General features: G+C 60.1%; 1 protein-coding gene across 1 annotated transcript; it reads left to right on the top strand.

The window, feature by feature from the left end:
* The first annotated feature begins 6,932 nt into the window (after positions 1-6,932).
* On the top strand, positions 6,933-9,472 carry LRRC4 (leucine rich repeat containing 4). The gene has a single exon (XM_034763335.1). It carries the CDS (start codon positions 7,081-7,083, stop codon positions 9,016-9,018), a length of 1,938 nt encoding a protein of 645 aa, XP_034619226.1. The 5' UTR covers positions 6,933-7,080; the 3' UTR covers positions 9,019-9,472.
* Positions 9,473-12,105: the final 2,633 nt, after the last annotated feature.

Raw genomic sequence — 12,105 nt, 5'->3', positions numbered from 1 at the left:
AGGGCCCAGCTCTGGGGAGTGTTCGTACAGCGCCCAGCCCGGGGTCCGTGGCACTGCCCCACCACAAACCCCAGTAACCGGGGTGCAGTGAGGCTGGGGCTCTCCCGAGGGAGCTGGGCAGGGAGCGAACGAGCTGCTATCTAAGCCAGCCCAGCACGAGCTCAATTCCCACCCCAGCACCCGCCCAGGCTCCATTCACTCCCAGGGCCGTCCCGCGGTGGCAGCGTGTGAGCCGGCAAGCTGGCGGGGATGAAATCAGGCAGGGCAGACGGGAGGAGCAGGGGGGGAGCGATTCCCATTAGGCCAGACAGAATTACATGCCATCACTCTCCACCCGATGTAGCCAGCTCGGCAAAATGAGACCGATCTATCTCAGTGCCAGCAGGGCTCCCACCACCACAGCGTCGAGCGCCACCAAGTATTTAAAAATAGCAACCCTAATCACTCCCCTCCTCCCAGGAGCCTGCCATCAGCGGAGCCGGCTCATCTCGCAAACCCTCCCGATCCATTACAGGCGCTAGCCAACGGGCACCACGGCCCACGCTCTGCTTCCAGCGGGCCCGGGGTGTTACACGGGGGGAGGAGGGGAGGCCCACCCCTGCAGCGATCCAAAGGGATCCTGGGCTATTCCGCCGGCCTGGGGTGGGGCCAGGCCAGCCCAAGGGACCATTTCTTTTGATTTATGGCACATGTTAAAAACGCAGCCCGAGACCCAGTCGCTGCTCCTCCCCGAAGAGGCAATCAGCCACCCGCTCCTCCCCCAGCCCTGGTCCTCGCTAGGACACCCCCCCCCCCCCGCCGCACGGCATGACCTGAAAGTCCTCAGGCTGGGGCTACAGATGGGGGGGGGGAGGGTCTTCCGGAGAATGCCCATCTGGCAGCTCCTTCTCTGAGACCCAGGGCAGCTCCGGCCGCGTCCCTCCGACAGGCCAGTCCCGAGCCACGCAGGCCTCATCCAGCGCCCGAGGCTCCACGCCGTGCAGTGGTGTCACTGGCTCACGCTGCCCAATTCTGTGCCCGTTCCCTGGTGAGTTTAAGGGGCAGCCCCGTGCAGCGTGCACGACAGGAGCCTACGCCCCAGCTGACAAAGGCCTGGCCGACAGGAACAGCTGTGCTCACCTAGCCAGGGGGATGACGGATAGCCGCCGGGGAGCCCCTGGACTCCCCAGACCGTGAACTCCGACCACAAACGGGGGCACACACCCTCCGTACCAGGGACAGGCACAAACCTAGCTCTCCCCTGACTACCAACAGCCTCCAGCGCCACACAACCGAGACCTGTGCACCCAGCTCTGCCTGCCGCCAGGACACAGAGCGACACGAGAAACCAGTCCGAGCCACTACATTCCCACCGGGCATAGGTCCCCGCTAGCCAGGCAGCCCCCGCTGGAATTCAGAGTCCATTTGGGCCCGCTGGTCACGCTGTTTCGGTGTGCACCTGCCCGAGAACTTTCCCCCTAGAGTGACCACAGCTGTGCACCCAGCGGGGTCTAGCTAGCCACGGGCGGGCACAGCGACTGGATTTCTACACCGAGTCAGTGACTGTGCATGGAACTGGGACAACTGTGTGGCGAAGGGCACAAAATCCACACGTCTCATGGGCAGAGCAGCAGCGATAGCCTAGTGATGGGACCCGAACACGTCCCATCACCGATGGATAGATCCTTCGTCCCAATACAACAGGGCCGTGCCCCCCCGGACAGAAACGTTTCAATGCTCGTGCTTCCCAACCACAGCAGCACGCGATACAGACAACCACACGGCGCTACCGCCCCGCCTCCAGGACACAGCTGGAGAATACGGCAGCGCTGGTCACTCCTCTCCAGCCAAACCTAGCGTGGTCACAGGCATCTGCCCTGGCTTTCCAAGGGCGCTCTGCTTCAGGGGGCCCCCAGAGATCCAGCTCGCCTCCCCTGCTCTGTGGGAGCACTTGGAGAGGTGCCAGGCCACCCCGCTTGTCAATATGGCTCCCCCACCCTCACCGGCAGGCTGCCCATTACACACCAAAACCTACCCTAAAGGAGCGAGAAGGTGGCCAAGTGGAGCACTCAGAAGTCAGGAAATGCCAGAGCGCTGCGCCCTTCTCTGCAGCATGAGATGGGCTGAGCGCTGTCCTTCCACAGGCCTCCCGCCTCCGTCAGCGAGCGACCCAGGCCTGATTTCACCTGCCCCGGGCCCCGCCGCACCGAGTGCTTTCCTCCGGGGCGTTTCCGTGGTGCTCTCACCCCAGTATCCAAGCGCTTCACACACGTTAGTGGATTTGTCACCACAATTCCCCGGTGAGATTAGGTGGGATTATCATCCCCATTTACAGCTGGGGGCTGAGACTTGGAGAGATTAAGGCCAAAATTGTCAAAAAAGTCTTAATTTTTGGCACCCAACTTGAGACACCGAGGGGCTGGTGTTCCAGCGTACCTAGCACGTGTATAGCACTGTCTGTTCAACTGCACTTCTCCAGGTCTGCCCCCGGCGTCTCTCCTGGGCCCCCCAGCTGGTGGCCAACCGCGCATTTTCCTTTGTGACTTATCCAGCGCCGCACAGAAACCCTGGGGCGGCGGCTGGGGGAGAATCCAGTTCTCTCGGGCAGCATTCGACTGCCTTCGCCGCGAGCCCCTCCTTTCTCCTCCGGCATCCCCTGCCTCAGTCCCTGCACACCCGTCTGCAGCAAAGGAGGCTGGGGTTCTGCAGACCCAGCCCCACTGCCCCTTCACTGCCCCACCTCAGTCACCTCCAGGGCGGTGTGGAAAAACCTGTGAGATCATGTCATCACGCCCGAGGGCAGAGAGTTCAGGTTGCACAAACAACCTCAATTGTGGCCTTCCTGACTGCAGAGGGCTCCACTTTGCTCCCTTAACGTCCTTTTCCTGTTTTTTTTGGATGTAATTTCCAAAATAACCCCCCTGAAAAAACGGACCTTCCACCTTATGGAGCCACACTGACCCCCAGCCTGGGTCATCAGTACGCTGGGATCTTCCGACCCACACGACGGAGCTCGACCCCGTGAGCGAATGGAGAAACCAGCAGCAGTAGCAGACTGTTATCCTGGCCGCACGCGGGACCGGGCGAGATGCTTGGCCAGCGGGTTTCACCGGCAGGGGAACGTGCTCTCACGGGCACTGCCCCTTCTGCCCCATGCCTCTCGCCTGGCTCTGGGCCACTCTGCTCCTACCCACGCAGCTCACTCCGGCTCCTGCCACCCCCCTCTCTGCTCCCTTCTTCCCCTCCACCCTCCCTGCGCCTCAGTGGGTGGGGGGGCACAGAGCACAGGAGAGCCGGGCCCCTGCTCTCTGTCCAGTGCCGCCTCGGTGCCTGCAGCCCCACAATGGAGAACGGCCAGTCTCTTCAGGGATGGTGCGGGGGGAGGCCGGGCAGCACGAGGGCTTGATGCCGGCTTGGGGCAGACGGAATCGGCGCATTGAGCTGCCGAACTAACATGTCTGTTGAGCACCCGCAAACTTGCCAAGTTTGGGTGGCTTTCGGTAGGAACAGCAGACCCTGCGTCCATGCTCCCAGGGAACGCCCTCGCGGCGCCGTTCCCAGCACAGGGCCACGAGAGCGTCTCACTCAAACAGCTGCAAAGCCCCGTCGCTGTCAGGCAGTACCAGGCCCCAGGCAGGAGCAGGCACTGTACAAACCCAGGGCGCCGCTCTAACCCCGAGACCACCCCTCCCGCCCGTCACGCCACGTCTGCCCCGGGGGGGAAGGAATGAACCCGAAGCTGCTCGGGGGACAACTCACTCCCTTTCCCCGCTCACCAGACTGGGTTGGAGAAGCCAGGCATGCCCGCCAGCCATGCAGCAGGGTGGCATCCCGTGCCCACTGCCTTGCCAAGCCATCCCCGCTGCTTTCCCAGCCTCCCCTTGTGGGCAGCGGAGAGCCAGACTTGTTCCGGCGTGACCGGGGGCACGGCAGCCCTTTGGGATCCTGGCCTAGCGTCGAGGTACCGAGCAGCCACGTGGAACATCAGCTGAGAGCCCCCAGCTGGCAAGGCAGCGCGCCCGGCCTCCCCAGCAGCCCCTGGCAGATGGGGAAGTGCTGGCCGGCCAGCCCCGGCCCTGGCGGGATCCAGCTACGAGGAGCACGAAGGGGCATCCCAAACACCCCAGCCTGCCGCCCCCCCAAGAAGGGAGCCAGGCTGCACACACCTGTCCTGGGGCATGGGGAGCCAGTGAGGGGCCGCAAGCAGGATCACAGCCCCCCCGCCACTGCTCTCTCCCCTGCCCCTGCCCCTGCCCCTCGTGCTCCAGGTGAGCTGCCCCCCCCCCCGCCCCAGTACAGGTCAACTTCAGAGCTCCCAGCCCTTCCCGGATCATGGGATGGGGGCGACTCCAGACACCCCCTGCCCATCCTGGGGTCACGGGATGGTGGCGACTCCAGATCCCCGACCCCGAGACAGGGTGAATCCAGACACACACCCCTCCCCTGAGTCACGGGGCAGGGCAACTCTAGACACACACCCCTGGTCACGGGACAGGGTGAATCCAGACACCCCCGGCCCATCTGGGGTCAAGGGACGGAGCGACTCCAGATCCCACCCCTGGGACATGGCGACTCCAGACACACACCCACACCCACCCCCGGGACATGGCGACTCCAGACACCCCCCAAGTCACGAGATGGGGGTGACTCAAGACACCCCCTCCCAACCCATCCCGGGTTTATGGGACAGGGTGACCCCACTCTCCCCCCCAATCATAGGATGGGACGACTCCAGACACCTCCCTCCCCCCAAGTTCAAGGGATGATGCCGCGCCAGACCCCCCCCCCCTCACTCCTCAGGGTCACGGGATGGGGGTGACTCCAGATCCCACCCCCGGGACCGGGTGAATCTAGACACACACACACCCCCGGTCACCAGACAGGGCGACCCCCTCACTAGCCTGCCCCCTGGGTCACAGGACGGGGCGACTCCAGACACACACGGGTCATGAGATAGGGCAACCCCCCATCAAATTCCCCACCACGGGGTCACGGAATGCGGCAACACCAGACCCACCCCCCCCCCGGGTCATGGGATGGGATGACCCCCCCCTCCCCCCGATCCAGACACCCCACTCCTCCCAAGTTCAAGGGATGGCACAACTCCAGACCCCCTCTACCCTTTGGGGTCACGGGACGGGGGTGACTTCAGACACCCCCCACCCATCCTGGGGTCAAGGGACGGGGCGATTCCAGACACCCCACCCCCAGAGACAAGGGATGGGGTGACCCCACAACTGCCCCCTAGGGTCACAGGACAGGGTGACTCCAGATACCCCCCCACCCATTCCAGGGTCACGGGATGGCGCAGCTCCAGACACCCCTCAGTACCGTTAAGGGCTATGGGTCAACTCAATTCAGACATCCCGAGCTCCGGGACACGGCTGTTCTCCCCAGCCCGTCCAGCCGCACTCCCCTCCTCGGCGGAAGGAGTGCACCTGGGAAACCCAGGGGCGGGGACGGAGCACGTGGGGGAGGCAGAGGAACGGTCTGAGCTGTTCAGCGCTGCCTGCCTCTGTCCCTGCGCAGGCCCCAGCGGGCCCCCGGACAGCAGCCAGCTCCACGCTCGGCAGGGCATCGCTGGGCCTTTACCCCGAGAGCCGGGGGAGCGGGGCGGGGAAGAGGGGGCCGCCCGCGCCCCGTCCAGGGCCACCCTGCCTCCTCCTGGAGCAGCACGGAGAGAACCGGCTCCTCCCGGCACGGCTCCCTGGCCCTCCTTGCAGGGAGCGAGCGAAGGCAGCCTGGCCGTTAACCCCTGGAGGGAAGCAGAGGAGGGGGAGGCTGTGAGCCCTGCATCACGCTCCCGCTCTGCCCAGCACACGATGCGTCAGCAGTACATTCACGTTCCCACTGAAGGACAAAAGGATGAGAGAGCAGCCTGCGCGGCTGCCGCCTGCACCAGCACCGCCGCGGGGAGCCCGGGCGCCGGGGGAGAGGGCTGCCGCCGGCACGGGTAGGAAGGGAAGATGTTACCGGGGTCCGGTGCGTCTCACGCCGCCGCTACTGCCGCTGCCGCCGCTTGTGCCGCTGCTGCGCCGCCTCCGCCTCCTCCCGCCGCCGCCGCAGTCGACGGGCAACAAAGACGTTAACGGCACCGGAAGGCTGGCGCCACAACTCACTACCTCAGAGCCGCGGGGGAGCCGGCCGGGGCCGCGGGAGGGGAGCCGGCCGCCCTGCCCATCCTGTGCCGAAGCCTGGGCTCGGCGCTAACGCTGGCGCGCTCCCCTCAGCAGGACAGCGGCACTTCAGAGCGGCCCCCCCCCCCGCACGGCCGCGCGCCCCCTTCCCCGGAGAAGCCGCCGGGTCGCCGCGAGGAGGCTGCAGCCGGGCAAGGCACCGCAGCCCTGCACACAGAGGAAGGGGGGGCGTGCAGAGTGACCGCTAGCCTCCGGCGAGCCCTAGCAGAGCCCCCCGTGGGGAGGGGAGCGAGCACGGAGCGGAGGAAGAGGCTGGCAAAGGGGCAGCGAGCGGAGAGAGCGATTCTCTTTGGTTCCTTGTCTGGCTGTTCCCGGCAGGGGTGGGGGGGCAGGGTGCATGCTCCAGCGATGGAGCAGCAGCCGGCGCTCGGAGCCAAGGACACATTTGCAAAGCGCTGGCAGCGTTGCTCCCTGGGGCAGAAGGCAACTATGCACCTGCCTAGCCGAACGGGCCTCACCTCCAGCCGGGCTCCTTGCACGCTGCTTTCCCAGCTCCTGCTTTGGATTTACTAGGAGCCATTTTGTCTTTCACCCCCCTTTCCCCTTCCCCTTCCCCCCTCCCCCTTCTTCCCCTTTGTTAATTCAAAACTGAACCGGAGAGGGGCTGGGGAGGCTGGAGCAGCGTCCTGCGGTGAGAGCTTAAAGAGCAGCTCACAGACCCCTTCCTCCCCAGGCAGGTGCCAATTACAGAGCAGGGGGCTCGGCTGGGGGGGGCTTTTGCTTTGCTTTGTTTCTTTTTTTTTTTTTACCCCATTTTCCCCTGATCTCCCCCCCCAGCTCCCTCCCCCCGCCCCTTTGTTAGCTGGCGAGAGGAACGAACAGCTGGTTTAAGCCGGGGGAATAGGGCCCCTTCTCCTTTCTGTGCCAAATCCCGGACGATGGTGAATTATGAACGTGCCACATCATGAAGCTCTTGTGGCAGGTAACTGTGCACCACACCTGGAATGCTGCCCTGCTCTCGGTCGTCTACCTCACGGCGCAGGTGTGGATTCTGGCTGCAGCAGCTGCCTGGGCAGGAGCCCCGAACTGCCCCTCCGTCTGTTCCTGCAGTAACCAGTTCAGCAAGGTGGTGTGCACGCGCCGCGGCCTGGCCGAGGTCCCTCAGGGCATCCCTTCCAACACCCGCTATCTCAACCTCATGGAGAACAACATCCAGCTGATCCAAGCGGACACCTTCCGGCACCTGCACCACTTGGAGGTCTTGCAGCTGGGCAGGAACTCCATCCGCCAGATCGAGGTGGGTGCTTTCAACGGGCTGGCCAGTCTCAACACCCTGGAATTGTTTGACAACTGGCTGACTGTCATCCCGAGCGGGGCCTTCGAGTACTTGTCCAAGCTGCGGGAGCTGTGGCTCAGGAACAACCCCATCGAAAGCATCCCTTCGTACGCCTTCAACCGGGTCCCGTCCCTCATGCGCTTGGACCTGGGCGAGCTTAAGAAGCTGGAGTACATTTCTGAGGGGGCTTTCGAGGGATTATACAACCTGAAGTACCTTAATCTTGGGATGTGTAACATTAAAGACATGCCGAACCTCACGCCCCTAGTGGGGCTGGAGGAACTGGAGATGTCGGGGAATAACTTCCCCGACATCAAGCCAGGATCTTTCCATGGGTTAAAGTCTCTCAAGAAGTTGTGGATTATGAACTCCCAGATCAGCCTGATTGAGCGGAACGCGTTCGACGACCTCACCTCGTTGGTGGAGCTCAACCTGGCCCACAATAACCTGACCTCGTTGCCGCACGACCTTTTTGCCCCCCTGAGATACCTGGTGGAATTGCACTTGCACCACAACCCCTGGAGCTGTGACTGCGACATCCTGTGGCTCTCCTGGTGGCTGCGGGAGTACATCCCCACCAACTCCACCTGCTGCGGGCGCTGCCACGCCCCGATGCACATGAGGGGCAAGTTCCTGGTGGAGGTGGACCAGACCTCCTTCCAGTGCTCCGCACCCTTTATCATGGACGCCCCCATGGATCTAAACATCTCTGAAGGACGAGTGGCGGAGCTCAAGTGCCGAACTCCCTCCATGTCCTCTGTGAGGTGGTTGCTGCCTAACGGGACAGTTCTGAGCCACGCGTCCAACCACCCACGGATATCCGTCCTCAATGACGGGACCTTGAACTTCTCCCATGTTTTGCTAACGGACACCGGGGTTTATACGTGCATGGTCACCAATGTGGCAGGGAACTCCAATGCCTCGGCCTACCTCAACGTGAGCACGGCCGAGCTCAACACTTCCAACTACAGCTTCTTCACCACCGTCACGGTGGAAACCACAGAGATCTCCCCCGAAGACATCTCCCCAAAATTCACTAAGCCAGTGCCAACGACTTCGACAGGGTACCAGCCGGCGTTCACCACCACCACCACGGTGCTGATCCAGACCACCAAAACGCCCAAGCAGGTGGCGGTGCCCACCGCGGACACTAACGACAAAATGCAGACCAGCCTGGACGAGGTGATGAAGACCACTAAGATCATCATCGGCTGCTTCGTGGCGGTGACGTTGCTGGCGGCGGCCATGCTGATTGTCTTTTACAAACTTCGCAAGCGGCACCAGCAACGCAGCACGGTGACGGCCGCCCGGACCGTGGAGATCATTCAGGTGGACGAGGACATGCCGGCGGCTCCAGCGGCTCCGACCAGTGTATCAGGTGAGGGGGCAGTTGTGCTGCCTACAATTCATGACCATATTAACTACAACACCTACAAACCGGCACACGGGGCCCACTGGACAGAAAACAGCCTGGGGAATTCGCTACACCCCACAGTAACCACTATCTCTGAACCTTATATAATTCAGACCCACACGAAGGACAAAGTACAGGAAACTCAAATATGACTTTTTTCAGAAATTATAAATGCAATAGAATGCACAAAACAAAACAAGACAGCAACTTTTGTACAGAGTGGGGGAGAGACTTTTTTTCTTGTATATGCTTATATATTAAATCTATGGGCTGATAAGAGAAGCAGATTATATTAAAATTAAAATCCCTATTTTCTAACTTGTAAGTTCTATTTAAAGAAAAAGGGGTGGGGGGCAAAATCTAAATCTAAAACCAAACCGATGCCAGAACGACTTTCTGGAGCGAGGCTGAGAACACAACTAGCGAAGGGACAGGCGGGGAGCGGGGGAAGGAAGTATCACAGAATGCGGTAACACAAACCTGTTTCTACAAAGATCTTTTCTGAAAGCCCAACATCGATATTTACAGATTTATCTTATTTAAAAAAATAAGGAAAAAAGCGCACCAAGAATTTGTACTGTGCCAAAACGTTACAAATGCAATAATGGGGTTTTTGTGTGGGTGGGTGGGGGGGGGAGGAGCTGGAGAGACCGTGGGGCTAAATATATATATGTATTAAACAAAAAAATGCCAACGTTTGCCATGTATCTCAGCAGAGCTGTGCGTGTGCCCGCGTGTACTGGCTCCGTGGGTCTCACGTATCCCAACGGCGCTTCTAAAGAAAGAGCAGTGAAAGAGAGAGAGAAATTGGCGTTGCTCTCAGTCAAATGCTTCCACACTGCACCAGATTCCTGCAGTTCAGTTTAACCCGCTGCGCACAAGGAGCATGTGTGTGCGCCTGTGACTTTCCCATGAGGGAAGGGAGCGAGGGAAGGTTAGGTCAGGTTGGCTAGAGGACATCCTAGCAGAGAGAGAGAGAGTGTGTGTGTGTGGGGCTATGGTGCGGGAGAGCTGACAGATGATTGTAGACCATGCTCCAATTTTATGATTTTTTTTCCCCATCTTTTTTAAGGTGGCAAGAGCTGAAGCTTTTCCCCGCTCCCCAATTGCTGGGATTCCCCAATCAATTGAGGGCTCTTTAGATATCTGTCAATTGGTGGGGGTGGGAGCAAAGCAAACCAGAGCTGCTGCAAGGCAGAAATACTCTCACTTGTTTATAGAAATGCAACCAGATTACGCATGGGGGAATCGTCAGATTGACAGAAAGTCTCTTGCTCACGCGAGCATCTGGTGAACCCTAGAAGGGGGAAAAAGGCTCTCTTCCCTGTCACATTCACCCAAAGTAACTCGGGAAAGGTGTTTGGGGAACAGGGAAGCGTTGGGGGAGGTCGTGCGCATTTCCAACGTAACTACTTTCCTTTCTTATCTGAGCTTTAAAAAATAAAGTGAAAGGATTCAAATCTAAAGGGTGAGAACAGAAAGAGCAACTCCAGAACAATCTGACTGTACTCTGAGAAACAAGTGTATTTTTGTATTTTAATAAACATTGTTCACATTTTTAATGAAATGTCCCTAACGGATTAAATTGACCAGCTGTCCCGAGGAGGAAATCAAACAGAATCAAATCCAAAGGGTTTTGACCTGGAACTGGTCAGAAAAGCCAAAATAAAATAAAATAAAATAAAATAAATAAAGTGGGGGGATAGGGGAGAAAAACTGAAGAGGTTAATTTAAAAAAAAGCATTGAACATTTTTCAAGCTGGCCGGAGCCTCTCCTCAAATGAAATAAAACCATTGTGAGCGCTAGCAACCGCAGCCGAGTCCGAGATCTTCCTGGATGGTGCAGGGCCCTGGTGTGAGTGGGTGCACGGGGGAGAGCAACCAGCCCTACTGAGCTGCCGGAGCACAGGGAGAAATAACTGCAACCTCATCAAGCCGCCCCCCCACCAAGCAATAACCCAGCTCCCCTTCCCCCCGCCCCCTCGCAATTAACGCTTGCTCAGGGTTCCCAGCAGTTCTCTCCAGAGGAGGGTATTAGATCACCTGCCTGTCTGCCGGTATTTACATTCACATCCCAAACAAGTTCATGGTGCCCAGAGGGCTGGCTTCCTGACTGGGAGCCTGGTGGCTTAGCAAGGCGTGCATTGGTATATCGGGGTCATAGAGGGGGAAGTCGTGGAGCAAGCAGGTGGGCGCAGGTGCCTGGATGGATGGACAGACAAGACAGCCGGTGGGCTCTCCCCAGCCTCACACGTTAAGCTGCAGATGCTGAAAGCCCCTGGCCTGGGCTAGTTTGCATGCAGGAATTAGATTGTACAAGGCCTGGCAGGATCTTATTAAAACCAAGAAAAGGGCCAAGCCGGCGCAGGGCCAGCCGGCGGCCTCCCTCGCTCGGGTCCCGCTCCCTGAACCAGGCCGACCCCCCTGCAGGGAAAGCGCCTGGCTGTCAGCGCCGGACTGATTCGAAGTTATGCAAGGAATGTGCGGGGCGGGGGAGGCCACCCGGCTGATTGCAGGGCGACCCCCCAGCAAAAGCCAGAGCAGGCAGCCACTGCGCGGGTCCATTAGTCAGCTTGAGTGCTGAACCTCAATAGACTCGGCCAGCAGAGAAATTGCACTGAAAGGAAATTCTCGCAGGGAGCACGGGCCATTTGAAAAGCAGCTGGGTGGGGGACGTGGGGGGGCTGGGAGGAAACGCAGAGGGACAAAGCCCATTAGCCGTGTGTGTGTCGGGGGGGAGGAGGGGATAGCCCTGTCGCGAGGAGCTGTAATTGGTCCTGGCCAATGTTGGGGGATCCTGCATTAGCCCATCTCTCAGCTGCCCTCCCCAACGCCCCAAGCGAGCTCAGCAACACAAGAGTCCGGCTCTGCTGCACCAGAGGCCCGAGCCGGGTCTGGGATGCTGGGGCCTCCAGCCACTCAGGATTTCATCTTGTCCCCATGCCAGGAGATGGTCTCTGGGAGAGGGCTGCTGAATGGAATTTCCCCATCTGCCCTTGCAGCACAACGGGGGCTTTTAAAGCGACTGTCTTTAGTCACCATAATGGGTCACCAAATCCGTCCTAACCACGACGGGCCAATGCCCCCCAGACTCTGAGGATGAGATGGAAGGAGCAAGCTCCCCCCACCCCGGTCACTTTCTTTGTGCCAACCGATGCCAGCTCCTCATTGTGCACAGGCCAGACGGAGCTGCCGTCTGAACGCACAGTTCTTTTCCCAGGGACTCCTGCCAGCCAGGC

The sequence above is a fragment of the Trachemys scripta genome, chromosome 1, assembly GCF_013100865.1.
Source record: "Trachemys scripta elegans isolate TJP31775 chromosome 1, CAS_Tse_1.0, whole genome shotgun sequence".
In the NCBI taxonomy this organism is placed as follows: domain Eukaryota; kingdom Metazoa; phylum Chordata; order Testudines; family Emydidae; genus Trachemys; species Trachemys scripta.
Note: the sequence above shows the minus strand (reverse complement) of the source record. Positions and strands in the feature narration are given on the sequence as shown.